Here is a 14,485-nt window from a genome sequence, read left to right as displayed (position 1 = left end):
ATGTGAGGGAAAATTAGGAACAGGAGGAGGACCAACTTTTTACATGGCCTGATAGTGACAGGATAAGGGAGAATGGCTTTAAGCTAGAAAGGAAGATTTAGATTGGATGTTAGGTAGAAGTCATTAGAGGGTGGTGAGTGCTCCTTCCCTGGAGGTACCCAAGACCATGCTGGATGGTCCCTGGCTGGGGGTAACCCTGCCCTGGGCAGAAGTAGGGGCTGGGTGGGTGGGCTTTATAGGACCTTTCTAACCTAAACTATTCTGCTGTAAGAGATCATCTTCTGTGCCTTTCCATGTTAAAAAAAATAGCCTTCTTAAGACTTCAGAATGGAACTGCACGTTGCAGTAAGTGGTAGAAACTATGTTGTAGCCGGTACTGTTTACCCCTATGTTGGCGTGTCTTACAGATTACTGTGTTTATGTAGTTGTTCTCCAAAAGCTACTTGTGAGGCAGAACACTTCATTTGTTTTTACTGTCGTTTTGTGTTGTTAGTTATGAAAAGAAGGAGGAATACTACCTCAAACTGAACCTACGGCTCTGAAGAGTTATATAATTACTTTGCCCCTCTAACATAATGCCAACTTTCTTTTTCAGAGCCATGGTGTCATGGAAAGGAATATACTTTGTAGTTGCACTGTTTTTGGGAAGTTTTTTTGGAAGCATTTTCATGCTTGGTCCTTTTCTACCTTTGATGTTTATCTCCCCGGCCTGGTATCGCTGGATCACTGACCGCATTGTGGCCACATGGCTCACACTTCCAGTGGTAAGTTACAGTATGAACCAAGTTCTGAGCAACTGTTCGTTTTGCTTACTAATGCTTTTTTAGAATGTATATATTGTTTTAAACAGATCATAACTTTCTTAACAATCTATGAAAGGTAATGCTTTAGCTCAGTGAATGTTGGCTGTATTCCTGCATACGGTCCCTCTCTTCTGCAGTTGAATGTATAGATAAATTACTGCTATGTGTTGATTGTGCTCTTGAAAAGGCCTTTTCATGTTGCCTCTATCCATTGTCAGATGCTGATCTGAGAAAGGTGGGTGAAACACAAACAAGCAAAAAGTTCTTTTAAATTGCAGAGATTCCTAAAGGATTCTTCGTATAAACTTCTGCTTCCAACTGTGCTCCAGCTATCTAATTACAGAAATTATTTACTGTCTGGTATGCCATTGTTGACCTTCACTGTTCTCTTACTTAATCCTCATAGAATTTAGTTCATCTACTTGTATTAGAAACAAACGGTTTCAGGTCAAAAAGAAGAAATTCCCCTAGAAATAAAGTTGTCCTCACATTGCATCAACTTTGTAGCTGGGGGTCTCTTCTTTGAACTCTTCCTGTAGAAAGGTGACCTGCATAGGGTCTCTCTCTTCGTCTGTTCTCCAAAAATCAAGGGACTTTGTTCCTCTGCCTTTTAAGAATTGTTTTTCTGAAGTAAGATGCTATATTGGTGCTCAGAAGTGCATATCTTGTGACATAAATGAAGGTTTATTATATATCAGATTGTGGGTTTTTTTTCTATTTCTGTTCTGTGTGTTTTGAAGGGCTGTGAGGTGCTTCATCTTCTACAATTTTGCCCTTTTCTCCTTTACTAAATGCAATGAAATCAGGAGGTAAGCAACAATGATCAGTGAAGAGAATATAGGGAATGTTATTTCTTGCTGTGATGAAATATAGCTGAGTACTGATAGTGTCACAAGCTTGATCCTTGTTGAAAAGCTGTTTTTTTATTAGGAAACAAATTTGTTTACCAGCGATTGCACATGTGAACAAATGAAGCGATGTCACCGAGATTAATTTGCACTGATGATAGACTGTTGCTTTTCTTCTGTGAGTAAAGTCATAAAATTAGATGTATTATTTGTAGGCGTTGCTGGAAATGGTGTTTGGTGCCAAGGTGGTTGTCACCGGTGATGGATTTATTCCTGGAGAAAGAAGTGTCATTATCATGAACCATCGCACACGAATGGACTGGATGTTCCTGTGGAACTGCCTGCTGCGATACAGCTACCTCAGACTTGAAAAAATCTGTCTCAAATCCAGTCTCAAAAGCATTCCAGGATTTGGTAGGTTCCTAAATCCTTTAATGGGAAGATCTGTTCAGAAACTCTTTTGCACAGCATTGTTTATACCCAGGTTTGAATTCTATTTCAGCATTATTTTTTCAGATCTCCTTTTAAATATATACATAGTATACAAAATCTGAAGTCTCCTAGGAGTATTCTTAGACTGCATGCTCAAGCATTTATTTGTCAAAATATTGCAACTTTTCATACTGAAAGTAAATTTCACACTGTAAACTTGATAATTTCAGAATTATGAAAAAGGATTTTAAAATTCTTTTCAAGGTCTATTTCAAAACTTTGGCTTTGGTGGTATATCCTCCCAATCATCTCATACTCTATGTGCTCTCACTATGGTCTTCTTTCTTCATTATCCAGTTTATACTATGGAGAAGATTAGAAAATAGAAAGGTAAAGCCCCACAGGCAACTGCAAAGTTGATACTAATTTCAGTACCTGTAATTTTAAAATGAACTTGATTGCCTAAAATATGCTGCGCGGGACATGAAATGATCAGTATTTATAGTGGCATAGGATGGGAATGGATCTGAGTTGCACATATTCAGGGAAACCATTTTAGATAGGCCAAAAATTGCTGCCTAAATAGTTTCTGAACAAATCGACAGACTTATCTGAAATAAAAGCATCCCTTTTGCATTTTATTTCTCTCTTAGATTTATTTGCTGTTTTATGCAAAACCAGCTTGGGCAGGACATGCGTCAACTTTACGATGTTGAAAGAGTAACCTTATTTATGGTTCCCTTTTGTCAGGTCATTTATCTGAACAGATAATTCTGGCAGGATTCCATAAGGAGGAACTCTTGTTCTGTTGTGCTGATACTGCATTCACTTGCTGGTTATTTAGTCCTAAGTAAGAGCTGCAACTAGGTAACCTACTTTTTTTTTTTCCTAATATTCAAACATGGTCAGTTTTATTTGACAAAAGACATCTCCTCTAAAATTGCAGGAAATTAGAAAATATGTATTTAGATAAATGTTTTTATAACATGGTGGAGATGTTTTGAAATCTTGGAATTGGCTGCATAGGCAACTTTTAAAAGAAATGCTGGAAGATGGAATGCAGGACAATACTCTGCAAGTTTGATAGATTAATCTCTTCAAAAGAAGCGTGTTTTTCTCTATATATTTTTTGTAGCTAAGTATGTGTGTGCCTGGTGAGTATTAGAATGCCTTTAATAAAGCTTGAAGGTCAGCTCAAGAGTTTGGGATGTTATGTATGCCTGGCAAAATTCGGCTCCTGCAAATGCATCAAGTTGCATTCAAGTTTTTTCCATCCTCCATACATAAATTTAGCATATCTAAGAGATGTGATGAATGAGCTCTGGCAAACACAGTTGCGGCAGATCAATGTTACCTGCTCACAATAACATCTTGGTTCAAAGTCTGCCTTAGGTGCTTAAGCCACTAGTGGCATTCTGGATTCATACTCCATACTGTCAACTGCAATGGTTGGGGTGGTACAGTTAGGTGGGATGACAGTTTCTGGCAGTAGAATGAGTGCCTGGATCTGTTGTGTAACTGCTAGTTACATGCCAAATCCCTAAATATCCTCTGCAGAAGATGTGCTTTGAGTATTTTAGCTTAATTTTTAGTAAACTATTAATCTCATTTATCGTGGAAGGAAATTCAGCCAAACTGCATCCTTAACTCAAGCCATAATTTGATAGTCTAAGTCAGGAATGATAAGCAGCTACTCAACTGCAGTATATCTAAAAAGAGGCCTTAGAAATTCAAGTCTTCCTGTTCTGTCAGCCTGTATTTTTGGGTAGCAGATTCTTGCAAAAATGAAGTATTCCCAATAGAGGCAACCGGAAGGTGAGACTCTTGGGTTAAATGAAGTTTGACAAAAGAAGATGTCATCATGAAATGATGTTTGAGGTGGACACTGATGTAGAAAATGGTGTCCATAAGGAACAACCCTGCATCTAATCAGTAAGAGTTTCTCCTGCTTAGCCCTAATGGCACTGCTGTGTTATGTGATAGACCTTCAGTAGGCATTTGTCAGATGTTGTTTGTTAAAGTGTGTTCTGTGGTTTTGGTTTTTGCATAAACGTTTTGCTCATCTTATAAGTTTTAAGGCCAGAATATAGCTTGAAAATCAAGTGGGCAGTTTCAGTGCACTGCGGCTATGATTCGTACGTTAGGTATTGATCGTTAAGGTATGTATGAGATTATGCTGCTCCAGGTGGTGTATATGGGAGGTAAAGCAAGGCTGTGAACGGAACTAGATCCAGAGTCCTTGTCACCTTCTTTGCAGGTGAAAAGTGTAAAGGTATCGTATTTAATAAGCCTATATTACAAGTAGGCAATTATTTCCAGTTAGTTATAATTAAAATCAGAAGAGAAAGTATTTCAAGGAGAAGCATTGAGTCACTTATCTAGTTGTTAAGTTATTAATTCTTTGCATTCCAATATATCCAGAAACTTTAACTTGATTAAATGCGAGCCTTAAATAAAGAAACCCAGCAGAAAAACAGATGGTCCTTTCTTCCTGGAACTGTACCTTTGGCTTGATAAATTGTGCGCAGTAAAGTTTTTGAGAAGTGGTATTAAATTGCAGAAACATTCTTGCAGCATTTCTGTACAACTTGCCCAGGATGGAGTCTCAGGAGAGCGCTGAGCTGTTGCTGCAGTTTCTCACATGACATCATCAGCAATTACTGATACATTCTGCAATGTCAGTTTTCAAGGAGAATTTCTAATAGCGTTGTCAGTTTCCTGCACAGCTGACAAGATAGGACTTTCTTACAATTATAGATACACGCAATTTATATTTTCCATTAAAAAAAGAATAGCAGAGGAAGTGATAGAGGTTGTGATGCTCTTGTGCTCAACATACGCTATGGAATACATAATGTCCAAGTAGATACCAAGGGGAATACGCAGTAATGTCAGATGACCAGGTAATTACAAAGTGATGGGTTGGTTGCATCCTTTCGTATTTTCTTAATGGTTTCATTTGTAGCAGTCTTGATTTGCTATGAATTTCAATGGAAATGGAGATGTATTTCAGTGATTGGCAATTTGGATGTGCTCATTGTTTCAACTTGGATTTTTAACTCTTGGTGGGCTTGCAGTAATACATCATTTTAGTGCCTAAATGTGCCTCAGTGTTTGTCCAACAAAAATCAATTATTTTTTTCATTAGATTTGATCGCTCTCAGATAAATGGGTGGAAAAATGAGAGGGTAACTCGAGGTAACGTAACAGTTCATTGCTGCTATGTGAGATAATGTTCGTCCCGGTTTTGCTTAACAGGATGGAAAAGATAAGTACCTGAATGCAGCAATGTAAAGTATGAAGGTGCTTTAAGCACTGTTGATGGACAGATCTTGAAGACTTGCCATTTGAAAAAGTATTTGCTGAAACTGCTAAGCCATTGAGCTACAGCTGGAGTGTATTGGGGCAGGAAAGGTCAAGGTGATAAAGGGAAAAAAAAAAGCCAAAACAACAAAATAAGCAAAACTGGTAAACCTGGAGTAATTAGGATCAGAGTTCTCCATCTCTGTATGCGAGTATTGTATGACTAATATTGCTCTTACACAGACTGTAGGATGGAGCTTTTTGGTTATTTACCACTTGTCTGTTCCTTCAAGTTTGTAACTCTCAAAGGCTCAAGTTAGATTTGGCCCTTGTTCTGTTAAGTATCAGGGAAGAAGAGGATTTGTGATCTATTTCAACACTAGGCTTAGCCCCACCAGTATTCTGCTTCACGTCTGTGGATCCATTATAGCTATCCATGTGTGTGAGCTTAGCCTGAAGCAAATTCAAAGTAATTTGAGCCATCTTAGTCTTCAATGAAGCAGGACAAAACAACTCCAATTATCCTGCCTTTGCCATGGGCTACGAGCATACACACTGTCAGTTGTGATGGATCAACTATCCTGAAATAAAATATTGGTGTATGTAAGCTTAGAAAATGTTGTCACTTAACCAAAGCATAGACACAGCAGAACACTGCAGGGAATCTCTACGCATTTATATTGGTACCAAGGTGCTTGTGCTACTTGCAGCTGCTTCTGTAGGTGAGAGTGTAAAAATTTCAGCATAAAGCATCTTCGTTCAGGTTACAGTGGATTGGCATTCAAATTCTTATCAACAGAGCATACTGGTTTTAAAAATTAAAACTATAACCTATTGAACTTTCTAGTATAGCTCATGTTTCAGATATCTTTGTTATGAAAATATAGATTGAAATTAGAGTTGTGACATTTTGTCTTGTGGCAATTCAATTATGAGCTGCCAGACTTAATTACTTTCTAGTTTTTATCCTAGGTGGTTTGATAAAAGTGGAAGTTAAAGAGTATGCTATCTAATGGAAAGCACAGCTATTATTCAAGGGTGTGTGTGGCAATGGGGGATCTTCTTGCATTCCTCTGGAGCTACCTGCAACTTCTACTCTGTTTTCTTCTCTGAAGTGACCAGGTGCTAATGCATGCAGCAGGGGGAATAAATAGGAAGAATTAGAGCTTGGTGTGCAGCTGGAAGTTCATAATCTCATTGCAGTCATGGAGACATGGTGGGACATTGTAGTGGAGTTGCTCTTTATGATGACCTGCTAGAGATGAGCTCTGTGGAGAAGGACCTGGCAGTCGTGGTGGACAGCAGGTTGGCTGTGGGCAGCAGTGTGCCCTGGTGGACAGGAAGGCCTGTGACATCTTGGGGTGCATTGCATGGCCAACAGGTAGAGGGAGGCAATTCTGCCCATCTGCAGTGCATTGGTGAGGCTATATCTGGAGTACTGTTTCCACTTTTGGGCTCCATAGGTCAAGAAAGATAAGGAATTCTAGAGAAGGTCTGGTGGAAGGCCACAAAGATGGTTAGGGGCCCAGAGCATCTCCCTTATGAGGAAAGCCTGAGAGACGTTGATCTGTTTGTTCAGCTGGAAAAGACTGGGAGATCTTATAAATGCTTATAAATACTTAATGGGCAGGAGTCAAGCAAATGGGGCCAGGCTCTTTTCAGTAGTGCCCAGTGACAGGGCAGCAGGCACAGACTAGAACAGAGGAAGATCCTTATGAACATGAGGAAGCACTTCTTTCCCGTGAGGGTGACAGAGCACTGGAACAGGCTGTATGGAGAGGCTGTGGAGTCTCCTTCTCTGAGGATACTCAAAACCTGCCTGGACTCTTTCCTGTGCAACCTGCTGTAGGGAGCTGCTGTAGCAGAGGTTGGAGTTGATAATCTCTAGAGGTCCCTGCCAAGCCCTACGATCCTGTGGTTTATTCACTAAAAATACAAATATGGAAAACTTTATTGAAGAAGCAGCATTACGAGGAGTGAGGGAGCTAAAGCAAAAATGTAGCTTAATTTGCTTGCAACTCCTCATGCCTTTTTTTTCCTCATGTGGGAGAAAAAAAGCCTTAGGTGCCCTATCCACAGTTGGATCTAGTTTTTACTGGATTACTTATGGAACAAATCATAAGAATATTTTCGGCTGTATGCAACAGAAATTCTCCAAACTCTATCAGGAAAAATATATGCTGTTGTATTTCCATTAAAACTTTCCTTATCCTTTATCTCTAATAAAAATTCCAGTCTCTCTCTGCCACCTTTGCCTCTCCCAGACAAACATCAAAAGAGTGAGATCAGATTATAACCTCTCTCATTCTCTCCGTTGTACAAATGGCAGTTGGTGAAGAGAGTGTTTACTTTGTCTGATCTCGCCTAATAAATACAGCACAGTTTGCATGGCTTGTTTTCCTGATTTACATTCCTTTTAGGTTATGCTGCTTCACCTGTATGGATCATCTCTTCAGGCCCAGTTACTTGAGGGTAAGGTCTTTCTCTGCCCATCGTTTCTCAGCTTGGCTGGCTCTAGCCCCACCTGGCAGCAATAGATACCAGCCTGACTGAGAACATGGGCTGAGAAAGCTCACCTTTGTGGGACCACAGTGCAGAGATGCAGCTTGAGAAGTTGATTATGCCCTCTTCTGTTTCTGGTTAGGCAGCCAGTACTTTCTGTAGTCTTTACTTTTGCAGTTTTCCCATAGGGAAGTAGAGCATCTGAAGAAGATGCCAGCCAATGGAAAAGGTGTTGAATTGTAAAGAGGAAAATGTATGTCTCATCCTTTTGAATACTTAAGTTTTCATGCCCTATTTCACGGTATCGCTGTATATTTATACAGCATTAGAAAAACCAGCCTTTCTGCCATTCCAGATACTGACCCCTTGCTTTAGTTTCAAATAACTCCATGTTATTATGTCTTCATGCAGAATATCAAATCAAATTTTAATTGTTATTTTAAGATAGATGTTGTAACTGAATAGGTCTAATGTTCCTTAACAGTAGCTGAAGCATTTTAGTGCAGGGACCATTTGGAAGTAGCATAGATGCAGTAGTAGATTTAATAGGCTACCCGATTGTCCATGTTAAGTAAAAATAATATAATTTAGCAAATATAGAGTGAATATTTGAGTATTAAGTGTCCAAATGAGATATTTCTGAGCCATGATTAAGGGACTGAATATTGAAAGAAGCCCTTGTATAAGTATGCTGTGTGTCTGTTTGGATCCTGTTTTTTAATTGTCTTACTATTCTGCGTTTTGAGCATCACCATTTGTTCACTCAGTTGTTTAAGTAAGAAAAAAAAAAGCTTGTTTCACATGCAGTGTAATGGATTGTTATTTGGTCCATGTAATAAGTAGGCTACTAATATACAGAATGTGAAAGGGCAAGGTAATAGCGAAAGCATACCAGTGTTAAATAGACACTAACACAACTGAATCAGCTCTTTCACTATGAAGCTGGGAGTGCTATCATGAATGGGTATCCATGAATTTTATCTCTTTATAGTTCTAATTTGCTCAAAGAATGCACCAAATCAGATGGCAGTTCAATTCACACCTCTATTAACTACGTTACTGTTAATGAGTGTTGTTAAAAACAATTGCAAAGTGAGGAAATTGTGCATTGCAAGGTTATTTCAAGAAGCATTTCTTTAATTACTTTCCTAGTTTATGCACTTAAACCATTATATGAAAAAAACTCTTTTTAATTTGCTTTCAGCTGTTAGACATAAAACTATCCAGAAAAGTGCAGTGAAATGAATGAGCCTGATTGAACTTTTGGAAACCTGTTCAGCATGCTATGAAGATCAAAACTTAACCTTGTGTATACTATAACACTAACCCCGTCTTCCAGTGTAATTTGCTGTGTGCTGACATCTTTTCAATACCGACAGATCTGCACAATAAGGAGTACTTGGAATTGCATGGTAGCTGCCTTGTATTTTATGCAGTGAAACACCTGGAGTAACAAACTGATTGGGCCCTGTATTTGTATGCAGCATGATCACGAACTTCCAAGTGATTTCTCTTACTAAGCCTAGACATGTGGTTCGCTGTTATGTCAGAAGCCGAGCAAGGCCACGTCCCTGTTGAATATACTCACTGAATAATGCTTTCATTTGACCAAGAGAACTTTTGATATGAAAAAATGGAAAAATATGATGTAAGGAAAGAGGGAAGATGAATGGGTATGGTGAGGAGACCCCATAGTTAGGCCTTACACTTTCCTGCTTCTTTTTATAGTTCTGAATCATTGTTTAAATTTGTGTACGTGTGGTTTAGTTTAGCAGTTGCTCTGCTGTAGGAATTAAATGGATACTATTGCTGGTTACCATGAAGCACATTGGAAATGTTATTACACCAATGTACTCAGCATGAGGAACATGCAAGAGCAGCTAGAAGTCTTGGCTCAGTCCCAGATCTACTACATCCTTGGCGTAATTGAAACTTACTGGGAAGAGTCCTATGACTGGTGTGTTACGATGGATGGTTCTGGTTGATGGCAAGCTGAATGTGAGCCGGCATTGTCCCCCAGCAGACCAAAGGTTTGGGGAAAATAGAAGTGTAGAGTCTTAGAATAAAAACAATTCACAGTTGCTGCTGGCATTTTTAATACAGTGCTGCAAATGCTCAAGCTGTATAAGCTATAATTTGCTGTATCCCCAAGGTCATAAGGAAACTCTTAGGTACATCTTAGGGATATGATTTAGCTGGGAAGTATTGGTAATGGTTGGACTAGATGATCTTCTAGGTCTTTTCCAACCTTGATAATTCTGTGATTCTGTGATCTTCTCTTGTTCAGAGATTTGAAGGTGAATCTTTTAATTTGCTTTCATCTCAAAAAAAAAAGCATTTAAATGTCACTGTGGGTAGGTGTTCTACCTAGGAAAATGTTTGTGCCGCCTATGCCATTTTGCAAATTTCATTAAGAGATCTCATTTTGTATGCTTTTCCAAGCTGTACTGCTTATCATAAATGTTGGCTGTTACAAGATGTTTTCCTAATCCAGCCTTTCTCAAAAATCTGCCAACAGAAAGAGAATGGCTCTTTGCCATTCAAGTAAATGCTGCTTTTGATTGGAAAATTCCTGTTACCCAGCAACTTCTGGATGACCAAAACCAATGTGCAAACAAGCACAGTCTAATTACTTCCATCAGACAATATCTTGTCCTAAACTTAATCAGGTGAACAGCATCTCTCCCTGCAGGCAGCACATGAGAAGGTACTTCCTTCTGCTTATTTTTAAGTCTTGCTTACTAGCAAAAGCTTTCCTTTTGTTCAGTGCTGTATTGAATTCCTCCACCTTCCTTTGTCCTCCTGTTTGGACCTCACATCATGTCTCAGACTGGTTATGCATTGTTTTTCCAGCAGCTTGATGCAGACAGACTGTGGCATGGAAATCAAAGCAGGAGCCTGTTTTCATTCTGTTTAAAGACACATGTCTGCCAGCTTGTGCCACGTTTCCTTTCTTGAATCTAGTAGAATGGTGAGCCATGCAAACAGCAGACATCACCATCACTGTTGAATGGACCAGGGCTCTGACTGAAGGCAGGAATTCACATTCATGCCACACTCCACTGGAGGCTTTAGTGCTGAACAAATGTGGAAGACTGTTCAACTTCTATAGAAGTCAACAAAATAGTTTGGCACAGTGTGCTGTGCTGGAGGAAGTAGGGAGGGAAACCAGGATCCTTTGCTATCTGTCATCTGACTGCTGGATAATCAGTTCTTATTGGAGCAGTCAGGGCTGTTTTATCTAATTAGATGTGCGCTTAGATACAGGAAAAAAAACCTTCTAGAACACCGGATGTTACATTTGGATGATAAAATCAAACCTGTGGTTGTTTACAAAGACTAGATGTCTCCCAACTCATTTCTGAATTTGTCGTCCTCTACCCTGACACAGTCACTATATTACTGCATGTTGAATTTTTCATGGCCTGTATGTAACACCACCATGCAGAAGATGTCCAACAGTTTCTCATTCCTATCCTGCTTTAAGGGATTTAAAGCAAGTAAAATAGAAGTCAACAAGCAGCTTTCTCATTAGCTGCAAGGGTCTCTAGCCTGCTTTATATGTCGTGTTTCTTCCTTGATGACCTGAGGTCGCATAGGCCCATCTAGCTAGAAATAGCTCTCCTTTGTACTTCCAGTCCAAGTCTATTTGAGCCACCTCAATTCTGGCAGCTCGATCTACCCGATGGTTGTTTTGTTGTTCTTCAGTACTCTTGGGCACATCAGCCACATCATCCATGTGGCACACCTTTACAGCCATATTCTTTATTCGAGTAGCAGTGTCTTTCCACAGTTCAGCAGCCCAAATAGGTTTACCTTTCTGTTGCCAGTTATTTTGTTCCCACTGCTGTAACCACCCCCATAAGGCATTTGCAACCATTCATGAGTCAGTATAAATATAAAGCATTGGCCAGCTCTCCTGTTCAGCAACATCTAAGGCCAGCTGGGCAGCCTTTACCTCTGCGAACTGACTTGATTCTCCTTTTCCTTCAGTGGCCTCTGCAACCTGTCGTGTGGGGCTCCACACAGCAGCTTTCCATCTGCGATGCTTCCCCGTAATACGATGTGATCCATCAGTGAACAGGGCACACTTCCTTTCATTTTCTGGTAGTTCGTTGTATGGTGGGACCTCTTTAGCACGTGACACTTCTTCTGCTGGTGATGTGCCAAACTTTTTACCTTTAGGCCAGTCCATGATCACTTCTAGGATTCCTGGAAGGCTGAGGTTCCCCATCTGCACTTGTTGTGTAATCAACACAATCCGCTTACTCCATGTGGCATCAGTAGCATGATGGGTGGAGGGGACCTTTCTTTTAAACATCCAGTTCAGCTCTGACAGTCAAGGTGCCAGATGGAGCTGCGTTTCAGTACTGACTACTTCAGAAGCAGCCCGAACCCCTTCATATGCTGCAAAGATCTCCTTTTCAGTTGGAGTGTAGCCCTCTTCCAACCCCCCATATGCTCTACTCTAGAATCCCAGGGGTCAGCCTTGGGTCTCTCTGGAGTCTCTTTGCCACAGGCTCCAAGTGGAGCTGCTGTTCTTTGCATCCTGTCCCATCAGTACTGGCCCCAGGGCCACAGCATGGGCTATCTCCTGATTAATCTGTTCAAATGCCTGCTGCTGCTCAGGGCACCATGCAAAATTGTTCTTCTTTTGCATCACCTGATAGAGGGGGCTCACTCTGAGGCTGTAGTTTGGGATGTGCATCCTCCAAAAGCCCACTACACCCAGGAAAGACTGTGTCTCTTTCTTGCTAGTGGGTGGAGAGATAGTGGTGATTTTGTCGATCACATCTTCTGGGATATGATGACGCCCATCTTGCCATTTTACTCCTAGGAATTGAATCTCCTGGGCAGGTCCCTTCACTTTGCTTCACTTAATAGCAAAACCAGCACACAGAAGAATTTGAATTATTTGCTCTCCTTTCTTAAAGACTTCCTCCGCTTTATCACCCTACACAGCAATGTCATTGATGTACTGCAGGTGCTCGGGTGCACCGCCCTGTTCCAGTGTGCTTTGGATCAGCCCATGGCAAATGGACAGACTGTGTTTCCAACCCTGGGGTGAACGGTTCCATGTGTACTGAACACTTCTCCAAGTAAAAGCAAACTGCATTCTATGGCCAACAGAATGGAGAAAAACGCATTGGCAATGTCAGTGGTTGCATGCTATTTGGCTGCTTTCGACTCCAGTTTGTACTGGAGCTCTAACATGTCTGGCACAGCAGCGCTCAGTGGGGGTGTGACCTCATTAAGACCATGGTTATCTACTGCAAGCCTCCATTCTCCACTGGCTTTACGTACTGGCCATATGGGGCTGTTAAATGGTGAGTGGGTTCTGCTGATCACCCCCTGCCTCTCCAGCTGACAAATCAGCTTGTGGATGGGGAGCAAGGCATCCCTGTTGGTACGGTACTGCCGTCTGTGCACTGTTTTCCTAGTGATTGGTACCTGCTGCTCTTTTACCTGTAGTAACCCCGCAACAGACAGGTCTTCTGACAGGCCAGACAAGACAGACAGCTGCTTAATGCTGTCTTTGTCTACAGCAGCTATTCCAAAAGCCCATCGGTATTCCTTGGGATCCTTGAAATGCTCCCTTTCTATGATAATCCATACCAATTATGCATGGAGCCCCCTGCCCAGTCACATAGGATGTTTTTGCCAGTTTTTACCAGTGTGGCTTATTTCTGCCTCCAATGCAGCCAATTCCTGAGAGTGCCAAGTCGCTCCAGAGATAGAAATCAGTTCTGTCCCTTTATAACTCGAGGGCATCAGAGTGCACTGGGCTCCGGTGTCCACCTGTGCTTTATGTTCTTGTGGTTCTGGTGTGGAACACTGACAACAAAAGTCACAAAGCCACAGCATAGGCACATTTTCATTACTTTAAAATTGATCTTTATATTTTTCCTGCAAATGATCTGTTTAAATATGGATGGCCTATACTGAAAAGGCTATATGGACAGTTACTTACCGATATGGGCTCACTGTATGTGCAGAGCTGCTCATCAGATTTGGTGGTAAACATCCTGGTTTGCGTACAAAGGTTTTTTAACGAGTGCAGTGTAGAAATCTGCCAAGATTTGCTGAGTCTGCATCCCAAGCATTTCCTTTCTTAGTTCGCATAACCCCTTGCAGGATTCAGCTATTCTGGATATCATTCATAATGTGAATATCTGAGACTCATTAGGTCCAGATTGCAGAAGGCACGTCGGCTGCGTGGGCTCCATCTGCTTAGCTGATTTTAGATAAAATGTTGTTCCTGACACAATCTGTGCAGTATTTTGGGATAATAGACACTGTTGGAGCATGAGCGTGATATATTACTAAAGGTGTGTTTTTAAACTGCAGGCTGGGCCATGCAGGTTGCTGCCTTTATTTTCATTCAGAGGAAATGGGAAGACGACAGGAGTCACTTTGAGAAAATGCTGCATTATTTCTGTGACATTCATGAGCCGTTACAACTCCTCATCTTTCCGGAAGGAACTGATCTCACAGGTAGGATGAATTTGTTGTTGTCTTGTGCAGTGATGGATATGGAAATGCCTTGCTGCTTATGGAAATAATTGAAGAAATGTCCAAGCTAGGAGCAATGCCGCG

The 14,485-nt window shown here is 40.8% G+C and overlaps 1 protein-coding gene across 1 annotated transcript in view; it reads left to right on the top strand.

Annotated features, from left to right (window-relative positions):
- The window catches only part of LCLAT1 (lysocardiolipin acyltransferase 1), a 96,453-nt gene that overhangs the window by 32,207 nt on the left and 49,761 nt on the right, over positions 1-14,485 (top strand). The window contains exons 2-4 of the mRNA XM_072333468.1: positions 596-764; positions 1,867-2,065; positions 14,237-14,383. Of these exons, the coding sequence (XP_072189569.1) occupies positions 600-764; positions 1,867-2,065; positions 14,237-14,383 (511 nt within the window). The 5' untranslated portion in view covers positions 596-599. The remainder of the gene's footprint in view (positions 1-595; positions 765-1,866; positions 2,066-14,236; positions 14,384-14,485) is intronic.

The sequence above is a fragment of the Excalfactoria chinensis genome, chromosome 3 (genome assembly GCF_039878825.1).
Source record: "Excalfactoria chinensis isolate bCotChi1 chromosome 3, bCotChi1.hap2, whole genome shotgun sequence".
Lineage (NCBI taxonomy): Eukaryota > Metazoa > Chordata > Aves > Galliformes > Phasianidae > Excalfactoria > Excalfactoria chinensis.
Note: the sequence above shows the minus strand (reverse complement) of the source record. Positions and strands in the feature narration are given on the sequence as shown.